We start from the raw sequence: 19,125 nt of genomic DNA on the forward strand, positions 1-19,125 counted from the left end.
TACATTATTACAGCATTGCAGTTACAACGAACGGAAGACTTGATAAATTTACTTGGCTTTCTAACCAATAGCTGTTTGCCATGGATCCCAGGGGCGGGTTCAGTCTGAATGTTGACAAATCAATGACTCGGGAGGGTGGGAATAAGGAAATTCATAGAGATTAACAGCTATTGTGTTAACAGTGAAGCAGTATAGCTGTGATGTTTTCGTATTCCGAAGATTGGTAACTTTAACCTCTGTTTTTTTTTCCTCCATGTACATGCGTCAGGGTCAGGAGGAGGTCAGTCAAGAGCCTGCAAGCCTCAGTTTATCATTCAAAAAGACAAATGGTATTGTAGAAAGTAACAAATTAAAATGTTTAATTAGAACAGTGGTTTGGTCTTTCTGCCTAGCAGCATGACCTGAATGCCGTAGATCCTGAACAAATTAATCTGGCTGTTGACAGTTAAGTCTGTGTGAGACATAACCGTGGCTGCAGTAATCCCACTGTGGCACTGGTATAGTAATCACATCGGCACATACTTCGCACCAGTGTATTAGACACTCTCCACTTGTAAAGGACTCGCAAAAATGGCTAGAAAATCAATTTATACAATGTTTTTTTTACGGTATTTAGGTTATGGCGTTTATAAATATGTACTGGTTCATGTGAAATGCGTAGTCAGATAAGGAGTTCAAAAGAGCGAACTAGTAACTGAATGGTCCATGTTTATACTGAAACAATGTTTATATGCCATGGAAAATAATACACTTTACAATAGAACTATAATATTAGCATTGCATGAGCAATTGTAATGTAATTCTGGGTTAAGTTATGCTAATGGCCAATGGATTAAATGTATTGATCGAATTACTAGTGATTTATTGTAGTGGTTCATATTTATTGGCGTTCATACTGACCTTGAACTGTCATTCAAGTACCATGGGCTAATATCTTACTGCCAGAGTACTTTCATGTTATGTTATTTTGTTTAACTTTAAAAAGTTGTTTGTGGTTAATTCTGTTATACTGTAAATTATCTCTGATTAATGGAAATATCAGCATGCTTACAGTCAAAGTGTAAATTGACACGAACAAAGCTAGGTTATTATTGACAGGTGTTAACAGTATCCTTGTTGATTGTTATATACAATAAACAGTAAATTGCTACATAGTGAATAAATGTATAAAATGTTTAAATTGTGTTAGGCAGAGTAAACACTCACATCAGTGTACGCTTTCCTTTATCTAGTGTTACAGGACTCCTCAGATACTTAGAGTCCTGTAACACACCCATTATGCAAGAGTTGAAGTTGTCACTTTAACTGATGCATTACATTTAAAAAAAAAAAAAAACTCTGTAGTTTCAGAAGACTGCAGATTGATTACATAGTATTTGTCCTGGAAAGATAGGTACATTTAAAAATGGTTAGTGGTTTATGGGGATAACATTTCAGGTTCAGGTTTAAGGAGGTTTACCTAGACTGTGGAATAAAAACCAACTAATAAAATTGCATATATATATATATATATATATATATATATATATATATATATATATATATATATACACGTGACAGTGCTCTCTCTGACCAGTTCTAGAATGTTTTTGCCTATCGTTTGGCACTGCTTATGCATGCTTTTCTGATATCTGGATGAGAAAAATATAGTGGCCCAATGCAAACATGGTTTCTTGTGCAGTAATCTTATTTTCCAGTGTACAAAGGTTGCTTCTAAGGACAAAGAAAGCATGTTTTTACTTTGTACAAAATAGTACAATCAGACCCTTGGTGTGTGAGGCAGTCTACCAAATCCTAGATACAGTATACATCAGCTGGTGATAGAGTGTTACATAACTTGCCCATTAAGCGCTGAAACTTCCTATCTTGTTAAATGTTGTCTAATTGTTCGTTGTGCATTTAGATTTATGTAAAAGCTCCAACAGTATCTTTCAACTGACTGGCTCTATGCTGTTCACCTCTCACTACTAGCCTTTTCTGGCACAAACATGTCTCTTCTGGGGTGCAACCGATTAGATAATAATAGATAGCATCAATTTTGTTTCTTGCTATCTGTGTGGCAGGGGGAGTTCCGACAAAGGTTGCATGCAGCTCTGGACGTAGCAGGAAACACATGGGTTTTACTTGGTGGAAACAATTGCCAAATTTCCTAAATATTTCCACCCTGTTTAAGTCCTGTACCAGCTGTTAGTCTATTCTTTCTGTTTTTTTTTTTTTAATTTAGAGAACCAATTATTATTTTTATTACATTTTTTGCCAAATTTAAAATGTACAACTATGTTTTTTATTCTCACCCAAAACAAGTACTCACACAGCACAACTGTTCTGAGGGTGTGTGAGCATCCTTCGATCTCACATGCCTAATGAGAGAATCGCTTGTACAAAAAGCAATCCAAAGCAGTGGGTGGGCTCCTGATCCCAGAGAACAGAGATCAGCCCTGCTCTTTATCCACTCTGAATGTGCTTGGTGTCTGGCCAGTAGGGTTTGCTGTTGTGCAATGAGGAGAAGCAATCCCTGCCAATTTCCCATTCCCCATCCCAGGAGCGTCAGAGCCAATGTGACGCCCCCTTTGGAGTCCCCAGCAAAGTTTGGCCTACTTGCACAGCCCAGATATGAACCAGCACTGTCCAAGCTGCATCCTGCGTTCCCAGAGCCAGCGCTTGAACTGGATAAGCCACCCGGGGGACCCCATTAACTGTTAATCAGTTCTGTGCTTTCTCCAGCCTGCGCATACCAAACATTCCTATGCTGCCATTTTTAACGCTGCCAAGATGCAGTTCATTGAGGTTCAGAAAATATGTAAAGTGAACCTCAAATGGAGATAAACCTTGAGTCACTAGGGAGTCATCTGTCTTCACAAGATCCATGTAAACAGTTTGCATTTCTTTTTTTTTTTGTTAGATGTTGATGCTTTATGTTATCTGTCAAGTTCAAATACACACAAAGAAACATGCTAACTAGTTGAAACATGACGTCTACGAAAAAGCCTATATACAGTGGGGAGTTCTTGCAAGTTCAGAAAAAAAAACAATCAATTAACTTTGAACCAATATAAGATTCAGTATATATTTTGTATACAGTATTTACAGCATAAACAGATGTGTAATGGCTTCTTGTGGAATAAATGCCTACACTCGTAAGAGGGTAAAACCCATAATCTTATTGTTTGGTAGTTCCTAGTGGAAATAATTTATTCACTGGGTTTAACCTTTGGATTATTTCATGTTTTGTCAGTAAATATTTCTAAAGGCATAATGTAAACCATGGTATTGGTTCTTCAAATCTGCTTTTGGTATGGTTGTGGCTGCCTAAGTAGAACATTATAGGACCTGTTTTAATGCAAGTTCAAAAGCACAGGCACATTTTCAGAGAAACATCAAATATAAAAGAAAAACATGTTATTCTCCTGTTTTTCTTGCCAGTTTTAGAAATTTACAATTTTTAATAGATCTCAGAAAAGGTGTAATAGCTTAGCCATATACTGTACATTGTTGTTATTTAAATATATATATTATATATATAATATATATATATATATATATATATATATATATATATATATATATAATATATATATATATATTTAAGTATGAATGGCTCTTGTTATAAAAGAGTACTGTATGAATGACACTAGTTATTTTATTTTAAGCAGATGTTAGAAGTTCCTGTTGAAAATTATGGATATTTCCAATGAGGTATATAAAATAAAGAGAAACTTTTCGTCTAATACACTGAAGAAGACATTTTCCTTTTTCTTTCTTTTTTTTTAAAGCTGTGTATGTGCTGTGTAAATGGTTTTACAGAAACAGATAAGTGGCAGTTAGGTTTGCAAGTACAGTACTAATAGCAGATTGTTATTTTAGGTAATGTACATGTATACTATGTTTGATACAATATATGCATTGCCTATAGAAAGTCTACACCCCCCTTGAACTTTTTTCACGTTTTGTTGTGTCAGTGCCTCAGAGTTTCATGCATTTAAATGAGGATTTTTTTCCACTCATCTACACACCATACTCCACACTGTTAAGGGGAAAAAAAGTTTTTATTGAGAAAAAAATTATATATTAAAAATACAAAACTGAAGGATCATAATTGGATAAGTCTCCACCCCCCCACACACCCCCCCCCCCCCCCCGAGTTAATACTTGGTGGAAACACCTTTGGCAGCAATTACAGCTGTGAGTCTGTTGGGATAGGTCTCTACCAACTTTGCATACCTAGATTTGGCAATATTTGACCATTCTTCTTTACAAAACTGTTCAAGCTCTGTCAAGTTCCTTGGGAAGAGTTGATGGACAGCAATCTTCAAGTCATGCCACAAATTTTCGATTGGAATTAGGTCGGGGCTCTGACTGGGCCACTCAAGGACATTTACCTTTTTATTCCTTAGCCACTCCAGTGTAGCTTTGGCTGGGAGCTTTGGGTCGTTGTCATGCTAAAAGGAGAACTTCCGTCCCAGTTTCAGCTTTCTTGCAGAGGGCAGCAGGTTTTCCTCAAGGACTTCTTTGTACTTTGCTCCATTCATTTTCCCTTCTATCCTGACAAGTGATCCAGTCCATGCTGATGAGAAACATCTCCATAATGTGATGCTGACACCACCATGCTTCACAGTAGGGATGGTGTTCTTTGGGTGATGCTCTGTGTTGGGTTTGCGCCAAACGTAATGCTTTGCATTTAGGCCAAAAAGTTCAATTTTAGTTTTGTCAGACCACAACACTTTTTGCCACATGGCTACAGAATCTCCTGAGTGTTTTTTTGCATACTTCAAACAGGATTCTATGGACTTTCTTGAGTAATGGCTTCCTTCATGCCACCCTACCATATAGACCAGATTTGTGAAGTGCTTGGGATATTGTTGTTACATACACACTTTGACCAGTCTTGGCCATAAAAGCCTGTAACTCTTGCAAAGTTGCCATTGGCCTCTTGGTAGCCTCTCTGATCAGTCTCCTTCTTGCTCAGTCATCCAGTTTGGAGGGACAGCCTGATCTAGGCAGGGTCTTGGTAGTGTCATACACCTTTCACTTCTTAATTATCATCTTGACCGTGCTCCAATGGATATTTAAGGCCTTTGATATTTTTTTATACCAATCCCCTGATCTGTGCCTTTCAACAACTTTGTCCCGGAGTTCTTTTAAAAGTACCTTGGTGCTCATGGTTGAGTCATGGCTTTGAAATGCACTACCCAGCAGAGCGAACCTACAGGAACTGCTGAATTTATCCTGAAATCATGTGAATCACTACAATTTAACTCAGGTGGAGGCACTTAACTTGGTGTGTGATTTTGAAGGGGATTGGTACGCATGAGCTAATTTAGGATTGCTATTATAAGGGGAGTGGACACTTATCCAATTAAGCTATTTCAGTTTTTATTTTTAATTAATTTTCTACAAATTTCTAGAATATTTTTTTTCATTTGGAAGTTGTGGGATAGGATATGTTGATAAATGAAAAAAAACACAATAAGGCAACAAAAGGTGAAAATGTGGAAGGTGAAAATTTTGAAAGGGGGTGTAGACTTTCTATAGGCACTGTAAATTACAATATTATGTATTATTTTGAATGCTTCTTCAGCAAAACACATGATTAAAAAGATTGATCTATCCTTTAATCCCTTCCTCAGCATGCAGAAATAAAAGTTATTGTTCAGGCCGTGAGCCTTCCATCCGAAGGCATGTTTCAGTGCTACTGCTGTTATAACATATAGAGAAATGTAACAAGCACCAACTGCTGTCGTTTCATTTCAGTTTTTAGTAAATACACACAGCAACTGTGCATAATAATAATAAACCAAACTGAATTGCCCATTTTTTCTAGAACCCCTGTTGTGCGGGACCAATCTCTATGTGTCAGCAAACCACATAAAGGTGCAATTGCAACCACATTTAGGCTGTGTGTATACAAGGACTTATAGTTTAAGCTCAGAGTTTATGATTGACTATTTACAGTATTGACTAAACTCCAAATCTCTAAATAATAAATGATTTATCAGAGTCTTATTTTTTTCCAGAAGATGGTTGATTTTTAATGCAGATTTTCATGTGTCTATGTATTATAGCTCAATCGTGACAAGTTTCTTTGCAAGCTGCTTCCACCAGTCTTCTCATACACAGAAGTATGGTGCAACCATACATTAATGCCTATTCACAGGTCAATCACATTTGTGAGATGGCTTGTGAGATGTCCTTTTTTGCACACACTGTACAATATTGATCTGAGTAAAAACAATGAAAATATTTGTAAAGAATAAGCATTCCTTTAATTTATAATTTTTACTTTCAGTGAATAAAAACAGTTACAAGTGTTGGAAGGCAGAAAGATTTAATATTATGTGTGCTCTGTCACCACAAGCAACTTAAAGGTATGTTACCACACACCATGTTCTCTTCCGGTTACAAGTCAGGATGTGCAGAAATATTCAACATTCTTCCCCCACCACATCTTAACATGAAAAGATAGATGAAGACTTGTATCTACTTTAAGCACATGAATAAATGTAAGTTTGACATCTAGACATATGCCTTCATATGCCTTTAGATTCTGATACTCTCAGTAACATGAATAAACTCTTGGTGTGACATGTGGATGGTGATACAGAGACAAACAGGGTAGCTCCATATACCCACAGATTATGAGACACTCAATAATCTGCAAAAGAAGGTCATTAGCAAGTTTTGTCACAATTGAAGACGTGGTTCTCTAGAAATGCCAAAATAAAGTGTGACATATCTCCAGGCACCCACCTCCACTGTATCCTCTTTGTCCAGAAGTAATGCCACATTACACAGTGATGGATCCAAGATGATTGTGTAACCCAACCTTCCATTTGAGCCAATAGACCTTCCTGGTAACTGCAGTTCCAGAACACCAGTGAACTGCTTCTCCATGCAGACTCCATGCACGGCTCCTCTCTATGCAAACAGCATGCATCACTGACACTTCTTAGCATTATGAACCAGGATTCCTCTGGTTAAAACAAACAACAGTGACCAGTTCTTATTTACTGTACACCACTGAGCCCTTACTGTTACATTATAGCAGACATAGTATCAAATCATATGTTCTCTTGACCTTATACTTTGAGATTAGGTTGACTTGACAAAATATGAGACACTGGCCAAGGAGGAGCATCTGTTTTTAGTTACGATGCATTTTAGTTGCCTCCTTTTCCTGTCTGTCAACTTCGGTTTTACAAGTCCTTTTGGCAGATGTCCTGGCTTGGGACACAGGCGTGATTTTTTGGAGATCTGAAATCTGTGCAGTCTTTGTAACACTGGCACCTGCTAAATATGCACCCTTAATAACAGCCACTCAGGAAGGAAAGCACTATAAGACATGTTTCTAATAGAAGTACACTGTGGTTTCCACACACATATATATACATACTGTATATTACTCAACCAACCCATTTCTTTGGTGTGTTTACATATGTGAGTTCAGATGTATTTAAAGTATCCATAATAAGATGTGTATGGCTTGAATACATACATACTTGTAAAGAAAGGAAAAAAAACAGATGAACTTCTTTCTGAGATGGAATACAGGGAATAATTACCGGTAAGAGTTTTTGTTTTTTTGTAGCTTACTTTTTCACGTCATTTATGCAATTTAAAAAATGGTTAACACACACAAAACAGTGTAAAAGCTGTTTAGCATCAGATAATGAAACTAACTGTCTCAAGGTGATATATAGCATAAACCAAAAATAAATCAGGTTAATGTTAACTTAACAGCCTAATTATTGTATCTTCATTTTACAAAACATAACTGTCAGCTTTGAGTGGTTACTTTCAATGTGGCGCCATTCTTGGCAGTCACCAATGAACACTTCACGTTCATGTTTTTACTGTACATGTTTAAAACTGACACTTATTTCTCAGATGCGTTGTGTCTTCCACCACCTGTGAGTGGGCTGTATCCGACCCATATACACCTTCAAGTGTGTTATGGAGCTTATAAAATGTCTCATTGTGATTTTGGATGTTCTGTTAAAATGTAACTATTACAATTAATATACCTGGACAGTATTACTACCTAAAAGGTAGTGCCTTTAGTATATACTTTTATGGGTTTGTGCATTGGTTCACAGTGAATATCTTGGAGAAAATAAAATTCTAACATGATGTTGTCTTAACAATCAAGGGCTGGGTAGATTACATCACAACTAAGGAATGTTTACAATGGAATGTACACTAACAGTTTTGCAAAGGCATGCACTTTCTTTTGCGTTTCCTTCTTATTGGTCCAGCATTCTTCATGGAATTGCTCTCATTCCAATTGTAGACTGTAATATAATGCATTACTGCATAATGCTTTTTTTATTTTTTAATGCTGTTTATGTGAAAGGGAGACGTGTAACTAAGGTAGAGGTTGAAGAAATACATTCACACATACATTGTGATGTAGATCTTTGCATGCAGATGAAGGGAAATAATAAGTTACAAGTTGCATGCAATAATAGTGGATCTCTTATATGGAAAGGGCTGATTAGTAGAGGCCAAGGGTCTTTTCTAGTGTGTGTGTGTGTGTTTCCTTTTTGTTGGTGTCAAGTTCTGTGAGTAACTTTTAGATATATTTGTTTAACCCAATCTGTGCAACTGTAGTAGTTGAATGCTGCTGTACTGTGTATTATTATTATCTGGAGTTTTAACCTCAACCTGAAATACGAAACTGTCTGTCGTGTTGTTTCATTCGTGTAGCACCGTTGTAAGCAGTGGTGTAGTATATAAACATGAACAGATACATTACTACTGGCCCTCCGCCAACCAGAGTACCCTCCATAACGTTATTTCCTCTATGAGGTGCTGTTCACGGGTGAAGTCACAGACCCGACAGTGCACTTCACTGAACAGCTCTATGACCGACCTACACAACATTAACAGCTCATAAACAGTCAATCATAGAACACTCACACACACACGCAATATCTTGACTTTTACCAGGGATATACAGGAGAGTAGAATTGAGTAAACTCTGTATCCCTTATATGAGAAGTGGGTAAACGCTATATTGCCCAAATGAAGTGGCTAAACGCTGTTTTCCTGTGTATACCGGCTAATACCCACAGCATCCAGCTGACTTGTTTTGAATTAACATAACAGAAACTGGACCAGACATAAAATATTCCAGCAGGGTGGGCGGCAGAAAGCAAAGTTAACAGAAAACGTTTTGTTTCTAATGTAGATTTCATGCAGAATGCCGTTGAAATAAGTGCATTTATGAGGCAGTTGCGAGGGCACAGGAAACAACATTGTTAGACATCGTTGCTTTGTGGGCTCAATACCTCAGTTTATTAAACTGAGCTAATTGTTAAAGCACCCGCTCTTTCCTTCGGGGGTTGTAGGAAACAAATTAGGATGAACCCGTCATAAAGGACTTTCTTTCACTATAGGGGACGAGTGCAGCCTGGCCAATAGTGGCTGGATTACGTAAACGAGTTCAGCCTTCCTGCTGAAGTAATGAAATCACTTGGTTAAAATACTCCAGAAACCTCGTTGAAGCGTCTGGAACTAAGACTTGTCTCAGACGAACTACAGTTTGGACACAACTTAAATTCTGTGCTCGACTTACATATTTAAAGAAATTAAGCATCAAATCTCAAATGTCTTCTCTCTGATTACCAAAGCGGATATTAAAACAAATAATAAAAAATAAACACAGCCATTCAAGATGAAGTATAAAGTAAGTACCTGAGCTGAAGTATACTTATATATTTTTGTGTAAAGACCTGTCTGTGTGGTACATTTTAGAAAAGTTTTTGGTTTGATCTGTATGGCTCAGTCATAGTAGTTTTGTTGTTATAATTTGATTGACACAGTTGTCTGGAAGTTTGCAGGTGTTGCGGTGCAGCAGTGTTGCAGAGAATCGTTGTTGTTTTTGAATGGTTGGGGGGAAATGTGAGTTTTTGGGGGGGATCATGCAGGTTCGTTAGATTTTGAAATGCAGTTGTTCAATGGGGAGGTGGCAAAATATTAACCGATTTGATTTAGAAATGTTTTGGGGCACACAGACTGTACAATGTATTGAAAAACATGAAAAACTACAGAAAAATATCATCATGGGTGTTTAACTATTTTATGGAGCCCTTTCTGAGGTAGAGAGTTTCAGTCTTGGGAGACCCGACAAATCAAAAACAAATTTGAATGAAACGAATTTTGTTTTGTCAAACGAAATCTGAGTCATTTAGTCAAATCACTATCACAAAACAAAAACACGTCATCCCATCATATAATAATATTTTCTTCGTATCAGTACATGTGTCAAATATATATATATATAGATAGATATATATATATATATATATAATATATATATATATATCGACACACTGTGTGTGGTGTGTGGACACTTATTATATATATAATATATATATATATATATATATATATATATTATGATAACAGACTATTGTCTGAGTTTTGTCTCAGGAAAAAAATGCTTTCTTGTCCATCTAAATAAAGTCGGTAAAAGTATTTTTTTGGACGTTTGTGTTACACTGTAGTATGTAGATTAACAAATTGCGCCCCCTATTTACAAATACAAAATTTATGCATTATGAATGTTTGGTTTGTATTATTATTATTGTTGTTGTTGTTGTTGTTGTTGTTGTTAATAATGATAATATATTTCAGGAGCATTTATTTCTCTTTATTAATTTTTGATGAGAAGTTGTTATCCTGTGGGGGTCAGATTTAAATTTGTTGTAAACTTGGTGCTCAAAAAATAATTTAAACCCAGTTTTACAAGAAGGAAAAAAAAAGTAAATTACATTGGAAGTTTGGGTCTCCACATGAGGTGCAATATAGCCATGCGTAATTAACTATATTTTGCTCAACACTGTATTTTTCAGCTACTTGTTCAATCTTGTCTTTTGACCCCTTTGACCCTGTTTGACTTGAACTATTTCTGGCATGTTACGAATTGCAACATAATATATGTCTTCCCCAGTCCCAGAGGTTTAGCTGGAAAGTAAAAACCAGTTGTATCTGACATATAAATTAAATGCCTGCCAAATAAAAACAGTTTGCAAACACATTTCTACACCTTAAAGGTCTCCAAGCAAGCCTATCACATAAGTACTATCAATGAAACACTGTCGTTTGATAATACAGTGTGTCATTGTTTTACTCCTGTTTTAAGCTGTGTTGTTTTAACTCTGCACACGCAAGCGGGAATGTTAGCAGAGACAGTATATACACATCACCAGTCTCCAGGTATTGCATGGCGAGTGCTGTGATTTGCTGTGCTTTGGCAGTATTCTTTCTACGTAATCAATGCGTACAGCATCTAGTTAATTTGTGTTTTTATTATTTGTGTGTGTGTGTTTGTGATATTATAAACACGTTATTTAAGAGGGTCTGGTTCATTGCGCATAAGTGCTTGTTGTAATCAACATTCTCTACACTGCCACGAGGTTTGAAAATACATGCCGTCATTATTTTTGTGCTTAGCATCATATTGTTTAGTAACTGTAGTTTAGTATGTTTTAATATATATGTTTGATAAAAGCTAGCAGCATGTATTATTCCAAACATTAGTGGACTACTGTCTTTCTCATGATGTTTTCCAAAATCAAGTCGTGAGGTTAAGGAATGAAGCTTGGAGCTTTTTTCTTCGAACTGATCTTTTTAATTATGCATATATGTCTTTATAACCCTAACTATTAGCTTGTGAATCCAAAATGCAAGGGAAGTGTAACAGTGTTTCGTGTTTAGTTCTGTATAGTCAAATTTGACCACTGTCACCAGTAACCTTACCTGCTTACTCGTCCAGTGTTCGTGAGATTGTTCCTGTTCATCAGAAGCATGTGTAGGGCTTGGATTGTTCTCATACCATAAAAGGAATGTACTCCTCCAAATTCTAGTACATAACTTCCACCCAGCCATGGTCTGATGTCAGAAGTGAGGTTTAACATTGTGACTGGGAGGCCAACCTGATATGTAGTTATCACCACCACCACCCCTCCCCCCCTCCCCCCACACACACACACCTTCTTCTTCAGCTAGCTCGTATTTCACTACTACAGTACCAGGGCAAACTCAAGGCCACAATCCATCTTTGAATGATGTACCATTAGAAATAGATTAAGGCAGTGCAAAATGACTTAGCAATTGACTTTTATGGCTTGGCACTGTGATTTTATTTTTTCAAGACCATCAATTGACTGCTACAGGCAGGTTGTTTCTTATCAGTTTTTATAATAAACTGTATAGCTGATGATGTCATTGTTACTATGAAGTAAATTCATCAGGCATAAGTGGTTCAAAGTTCCTATGAACGTACATAATTCCAGACAGTTTTATTTCTACAAGGGTTTTTTCTTTATGATAAATACAGTAGTTTATATTTGTGACAGTTACCTGAAAATTACTTCAGAGGACAATAGACCAATCAAAAGTGTGTGTATATGTATATATGTATGTGTGTGTGTGTGTGTGTGAACACACATATATAGATATCTAGATATATATATATATATATATATAGATATATATATATATATATGCATATATGCGTTACTATGTGCATGTAAAAGATGTGAAAACAAATGAGAGACTAAAACATTAATTTTTCCAAAGAACAAAAGAAAGCCATTTCTGAAAAATGGTCATTCTTTGCTGTAATGCTTATTGAGCACATTTTCATGTTTAATCTCTTTGACACGTGACCGCTGCTCCAGTAATACTAGAACTGTCTATCTTTCCAGACATAAAGGGTTAGGTGAGTTTGGTGGGGAGAGATCCAAATAGAGTAACAGGGACAAGAAAGCGAGCTTCAGTATCAGAAAACCTGTGCGGCTACATGAGAGGTGAAATAGCATGGGAAAGGGAGACTTTGCAAGTGCACTTTTGTTGAAAGTCTATAGTGCTGAATATACATGGAGGCACCACTGAAGACACTTATTTTCAGCACACCATGGGGGTGATTATGAAAAGGTCTGAGATGCACAGCAGCATGCAAAAAGAGCATGTAACCATAGGTGACTTGAAATCAAGCATTATATTGAGAAAAAAAAAAAGAATTGTCTATGAGTTACACATGTCCTTGGTCGCTGTTTGACAAGCACAATGACACTTTTGAGCATGCAATATTAGGTTTCTTTACAGGAGTACGTTAAAACTCATGTGATCCAAACCGTTAGTTCAATTGAAACTCATTTCTTTTATAGCTTTTTCTTCCACTTTAGAATAACGCTGAAATTAGAATGTCAGCTTGTTTTCAAAACTGGCTTCCACTCTAAATCTTGGAAGCTGTTAAAAAAATTAAGAAAAGTAATGTTTACTTTTTTTTGTTGTTGTTGCTTCTGCAGTTTTAAAATGGAATAGGTCAAATATAAATGTAGCTAAGTGGTCTTTCATTTACCATAAATGGTTGTTTTGTTCTGTTGGTTATACAGTAAGTACATACACCTGTAGTCTGAACACACCTCTAAATGGTTGATCACCATGGGACAAGGTGAAGTTCATGGGCATAAACTGAAGCACATTTAGTGACTGTTTGCCATTCTAGATATTCCTAAAATAGTGTATATCTATAGTAATCTCTTAGAAGATTTTCTTTGTTAACAAAATGGCTATATTAAAAGTGTGTAAAAAACAAACAAAAGTACACACTGTCACTTGAAAGAGGGGGAGAATGCCTGAGAAAAGACACTTGTATCACAGGCAAGGAGAGGCTCAAGCTATTTTGTTTTGTGCTGGAAGAGTAATGACTGTCCTAGGGGCTCATAGCCATTCATTTATTTACTGTTTGCATTCCTGCTAAAGCCAGTGGTTGTTAAGGTGTAGAGAGGTTGATACTAGTTGTAGCGTATGGACATCATAGGTCATTTGTCAGCTTAAAACAAAAAAACGTTCACTTTCTAGACTGTAATTGATCCCCAGCTTGGTTTATTGCCTATCTTATAAGGAATGTGATTCAGTTGTATTATCTGGCATTTGTTAAAAGGTTTTTGTGGTATTTTTTTGTTGATAGCTACTGGTTTTCTTAAACACAAGTTTTCAGTTTTGGGTAAAGTGTAGTTCAATTCAATTTTAAATGCCTTTTCTTTTTTACTGAATTTACTGTAAGTACAGGATGTGCCAGTGTTCTTAGTAACGTAGAGGTCATGTTGAAGTCCAAGGACTTTAGGGTATTTTCCGTCATAACCTTGGACAGGTGATTATTTATTTTTTTGTTTTTAGATTTTTTTTTTGGCTCTCCTATAACTGAACAGGGAAATAAATTCCTCTTCACTGAGTGGAATGTTTCCTGACTTGTGAATGTTTAACCAGTTGGAAGTTACCCATTCTACACATATGAATATCGGGCAGCATTCTTGCAATTCTTTGAGATCGTATATGGAAATACATAAATAAAATATGTGTATGACCAATGTGTAATGACATAAAAATCAGGCTTTGCATTGAAAAAAAAAAAAAAAAAAAAAGATTAGATTAAAAAACAAAGTTAAATATTTCCTACTTCATTATTCATTTTTAAAAGGTTTCCTCCCTCAGATTATCTACAAAAAACTATGATAGCTATTTTCCAAATATTAGCAAATTGCTGCAGCTGCCTTTAAAAACACTTTGTACATGGTAACAGGTCATTATAGAGTTTTATCTTTGCACAAAGTATGTCTTAACTTAAATAAATTCCTTTTAAAGGCATGTTGGATTAGTGTTTTAAAGTTTATGCTGTCATGTCTGGTTCAAACTGTGTATTGGGACACTTTCAATTTTGCAGTGTAGAGCATCTTTGGCATCAAGCCTGCACTTTCTCGGCTTGGACTGTACTGGCCCCAAGACAACTGGAGAAGTCATCTTGCCTTTTGAGTCCCTGTGACAGGGCTAGAAGCATGAAAAGGGCAAAGCCCTGCCATAAAATGTGGTGTTTTGTTTTTGTATTTTTTTATTTTAGAACGGGGTACCCCTCCAGCCCTGTGTTTTTAGTGTGTATTATTTTGTATCTGTTGTGTTTTATTATAATTTATGTATTTATATATTTGATGGCAAAAAGCAGAGTTTGGTATTGTTTGGGAGCGCGGATGGGGAAACACCATCCAGATAACCTTGTGCAGAAGGTGATCCTCTCCGGAGTTAATTAATTGCTGCTAATCTGGAGATGGTCACCAGTATAAAAACCCTGCAGTTTTCCCTGCTCGAGTGAAGAGTAGGTGGGTGTTTGAGAGGAGGAACGGGAGCGAGTGAAAAGCAAAAAGAAAGAAGGAAACTGAAAGTAGGATCAGTGAAGGCTACTGCCCAGCCTGACCTGCTTATTAGATTTATATTTTGTGTTCATGGCTTGTTTGTTTATTATTTTATTTTGCTCTGTCAGCAGTGTTGTTTTTGTTTTAAATATTTTATTTCTTTGTGTTTAAAAAAAAACTGCACTGCAGCGCCTTTTTGTCACTGCATTATCTGTATCTCTGCAGTTCTTGCATTCTGGCCTGGCGTCACCACATCAGCCAACCCTGTCACAGTCCCAAATAAAATAAAAGCTAAGATAAGAAACCAGGGTATGTGCCAGTGGGGATTAAAATTACCAGTGTAGCATGAACTCAGCGGGACAAGCAGATTTTGTTACAAAGTAGACTCTTGCACTACTGAGCATGAAAGATGTGTCTAGTAGATAAACAGGCAGGTTCACTATTTGAGTTAATCTAATAGCGCAGTAGTGTTTGGGAGACTGGCCCTTAATGCAGATAAACACAAAAACCTTTAATATTTCCCATTGAGAATGGATTACCGACTGATGGCTCCTGTATTCACTTTCATTTAATAATTCTAAAATCACTGTTGTGGAAAATAGCCCATTCTGTTTATGTTGTTCTTACCATGGAAATCCTCCTAAATAAAAGGTAAGCAATTAATTAAGCAATAAGACATGGCTGGCGCACTCTGTTTGACCTGTGGTGGTAGGTACTAGAATCTTTTAGTGCCTCCCCCTGCCAAGTTTCATTGATTTGCATTGAGGGTTTTTTTCCACACCACCCACAAAGTGACTAGTACATTAAAATGTCTTTGAAACAGTATAAAGGTTTATACAGTACTTGCTAACTTCCTTTAACTGTAACTGTAAATGTAACATTTCTTAATCTTTTCCAAGGGAAATGTAGGCATCAGCTGTATGTTATAAAGGAAAACTCCTTAAATTACTTCTGTTTAAAAAATAAATAAATAAATAAATAAATAACCACACATTTGTTCCTGATGAAATATTTCCAAATATGTTGTTTTTGAATGTGTTATTTGAAAAACAATATGTGACTGTAAATAAACCACCACATCTGATTTGCGAAATTTCAATTTTTAAAATAATAATTTTTAAAATTTAAAATTTTCACTTCAGGGCAGCATTTGGCCTAAAAGTCTCAGACAGCCAGCCTCACCCTCTATTTCATTCTGAAAATAAAGAAAATCTGACAGTAGAGAAGAAAACCCCAATTATAATTGCAGGAAATGGGTGTAGTAGAAATACACAAGTGCTGGCAGGTTCTCACACACAAATGCAACTAAAAGAGGCCTTCCACATGAACCTCCTCCCAAGGGACTGGAGCCGACCCAGGCTTTGCTTTAACTAGGTTTGCCTCATTCGGACAACCAGGTTTGGCCAAGTAGTGCAAAATTATGAAATCTCTCTAAATGGAAGAGACTATCACACAGTACTCTTTAGCTCTCCTTGTGCATTCACACCAAGATAAGAGGGCAGGCTTTGGCAGGCAGCTGTACTGTGATTCATCTCATCATAATGAGTTCTTGTCAAATGATTCATCTCATCATAATGAGTTCTTGTCGCCCCCGCCCCACACACACACACACACACACACACACACACACACACACACACACACACACACACTCCTGGGAATAGTGGCAGTACATGAAGGGAAAGATGAGAAATAAAAGTGAGCATGGGGGTGGGGTGGCTTCAAAGCATGTGAACTGAGAATGTGTTGCCACCATGTGCTTCGATGTCAAATAAATAAATTAATCTACAGACAGGATTTTTCAATTGGATAACCAAGAATATTATACTGATCTTCTAAGGAAAGAACTAACTCCATTGGCATAGGGGGAAAGGGGGCAAATTTAATAGCTTCTGTTGTTTAAATAAGAACTGTAAGTTGTGATTTGAACTTCAGCTACAGTGGTTTCTCCCTACATTGACTTGTTTTTGAAATTCGACGATACCCCATGCTTGCTTAGCTCTAAGGGGGCCCCTTTGTATGGGGTGGAGGATTGTTAGGGCATGGCGTTCCCCCTACTTGTTTGGACAAATATCTCAGCAACTTTCATGTCCATAATGAATATAGTTTGACCCACAATCTGACGTGTCATCTAGAAGGAAGCACCACTGACAGCTCAGCCACTGCCTTAACATGTGGTTCAAAGGAGGGAATATAGGCTTCATATTTATTTTGTCAAAATGGGTGACAGTGTAAATGCTTTTCTAATGCTACAGCTAATCCAAACTTTATCAGAAATTTAGTTGTTGTGCACGAGTGTAACACCATTCACCCGGAGCTGTTCTTAACCACAGCTCCCATTCAGGGAATCCACCACACGCATTCTAGCCCAAGGCTAGATTCTGTCTGACTTCACTAAGTATTTAATTACAGGCCCAGCCCATTGCTGCCGGTTAAGAGATTCTGCTTTACAGTGTTGCCGTTAATTTATGGGGGATTTTACAATTCGTATGAGACCATTTGTGCATAGCCACATTCATTAAGATGATATGTAGGTTATAGACAGCACAGGAAAAAAAAAAAACATGAACAGTAACGCGTTTTTCATTACACTTAGTGTAAAGAAGATAGACACTTTAATAATGTTAACAGTAACAATAATTGGCTTCTGCTTTGTATTTGATTGCATTACAGGAATGTGAAATTTGCAATGTGCTATTTGTTTTTTCTCTATGAAAGATATTTGTTACTCAAAGCGAGATGAATAATGTAGATGTCACTCCTTAGACAGGTCCTTCCCTCCATGTGTCCTACGGTACCAGCACTAGTTCTGTTACACACTTTCTTTATTAGCACTTTCTTGTACCTAAAAATAAATCTCTTGTGGGAATAAGGAAGTTTCAAAAACACAAAGTAAACTAATGAATAAAAACACACATACTGAAATACAACTCATATGTTGTTGGTCGATATGTGGTCCCTTTGTAAATATAGTCCATGTCTTGACTGGTTCTAATAGACCGAATACAAACCTGCTGAAATAACTTGTTTACGTTTGCAAACTAAACAGTAATTCAAAGCAGATTTTCTTGTTTGTAATATAATGACCACTTTGTTTCCATAGTAATTATGTTTAATACAAGAGTATTTAAGTGCTAGGATTCAGGGTTTCCCTTATCATATAATAAGAACCCGTTCACACTACTGGGCTGGCTCAGGACCACCTCTGGGGTTGCCTCAGGGCCACTGCATATTTAGGTCTTCAATCCCGTTCACATTTGTGGTTTAAGGCACCTTGGCGCTTTCACATATGTGACTGAAAAGCAGGCCTAAAATGTGGCGAAATGCTTCTTATTTTTATTTAATTTTTAAAAAAAATTTATGGAACGATAGCCTGCATTTAAATAAAAAAGCTTCCACGATATACAGTAATCCTTGATTTGCTGCAGGTGTTTCTTAATATATATTGTTGTCAATGCAGCACAGTAGCAATTTTATGGTATATTAAAAAAAAAAACCTAATCCTACTGCTCCCTACTAAGGAAAGATATTAAAGATATTATACGGTATTAAATAATACCCAGCCACGCCTACTCATAAAAGGATTAATAATTCAGTAACCAGTTACACTTGGAATAATTTTATAGAAAAATAAACTGTTATTTAACATTCATTCCATTTACAATAAACATTCATATATTTTACATTACACATGTTTCTTCTCTTTGTATTTGTTTAACCTGCATGAATACCATCTTTGTTTACAAACACAATTATTAAACTATTCTATTGTTTACTTGCTATTATTATAATTGTCGTTTATTATTCTCTATTATTCTATAGAGCTACCTTACACTGTAAGTTCTTAATACCAACCGTATCTTGGCATTTCCTGACATCTATCCAACATGAACCTGTTTTGGAGACATAAGATCATTCTGTGTAAAACTTT

At 36.4% G+C, this 19,125-nt stretch overlaps 1 protein-coding gene across 1 annotated transcript in view; it reads left to right on the top strand.

The window, feature by feature from the left end:
- The first annotated feature begins 9,473 nt into the window (after positions 1–9,473).
- Positions 9,474–19,125, top strand: part of LOC121313312 (enhancer of filamentation 1-like) — a 31,253-nt gene continuing 21,601 nt past the window's right edge. The window contains exon 1 of the mRNA XM_041245711.1: positions 9,474–9,685. Within this exon, the coding sequence (XP_041101645.1) occupies positions 9,674–9,685 (12 nt within the window). The 5' untranslated portion in view covers positions 9,474–9,673. The remainder of the gene's footprint in view (positions 9,686–19,125) is intronic.

This window comes from Polyodon spathula, chromosome 3, assembly GCF_017654505.1.
Source record: "Polyodon spathula isolate WHYD16114869_AA chromosome 3, ASM1765450v1, whole genome shotgun sequence".
Lineage (NCBI taxonomy): Eukaryota > Metazoa > Chordata > Actinopteri > Acipenseriformes > Polyodontidae > Polyodon > Polyodon spathula.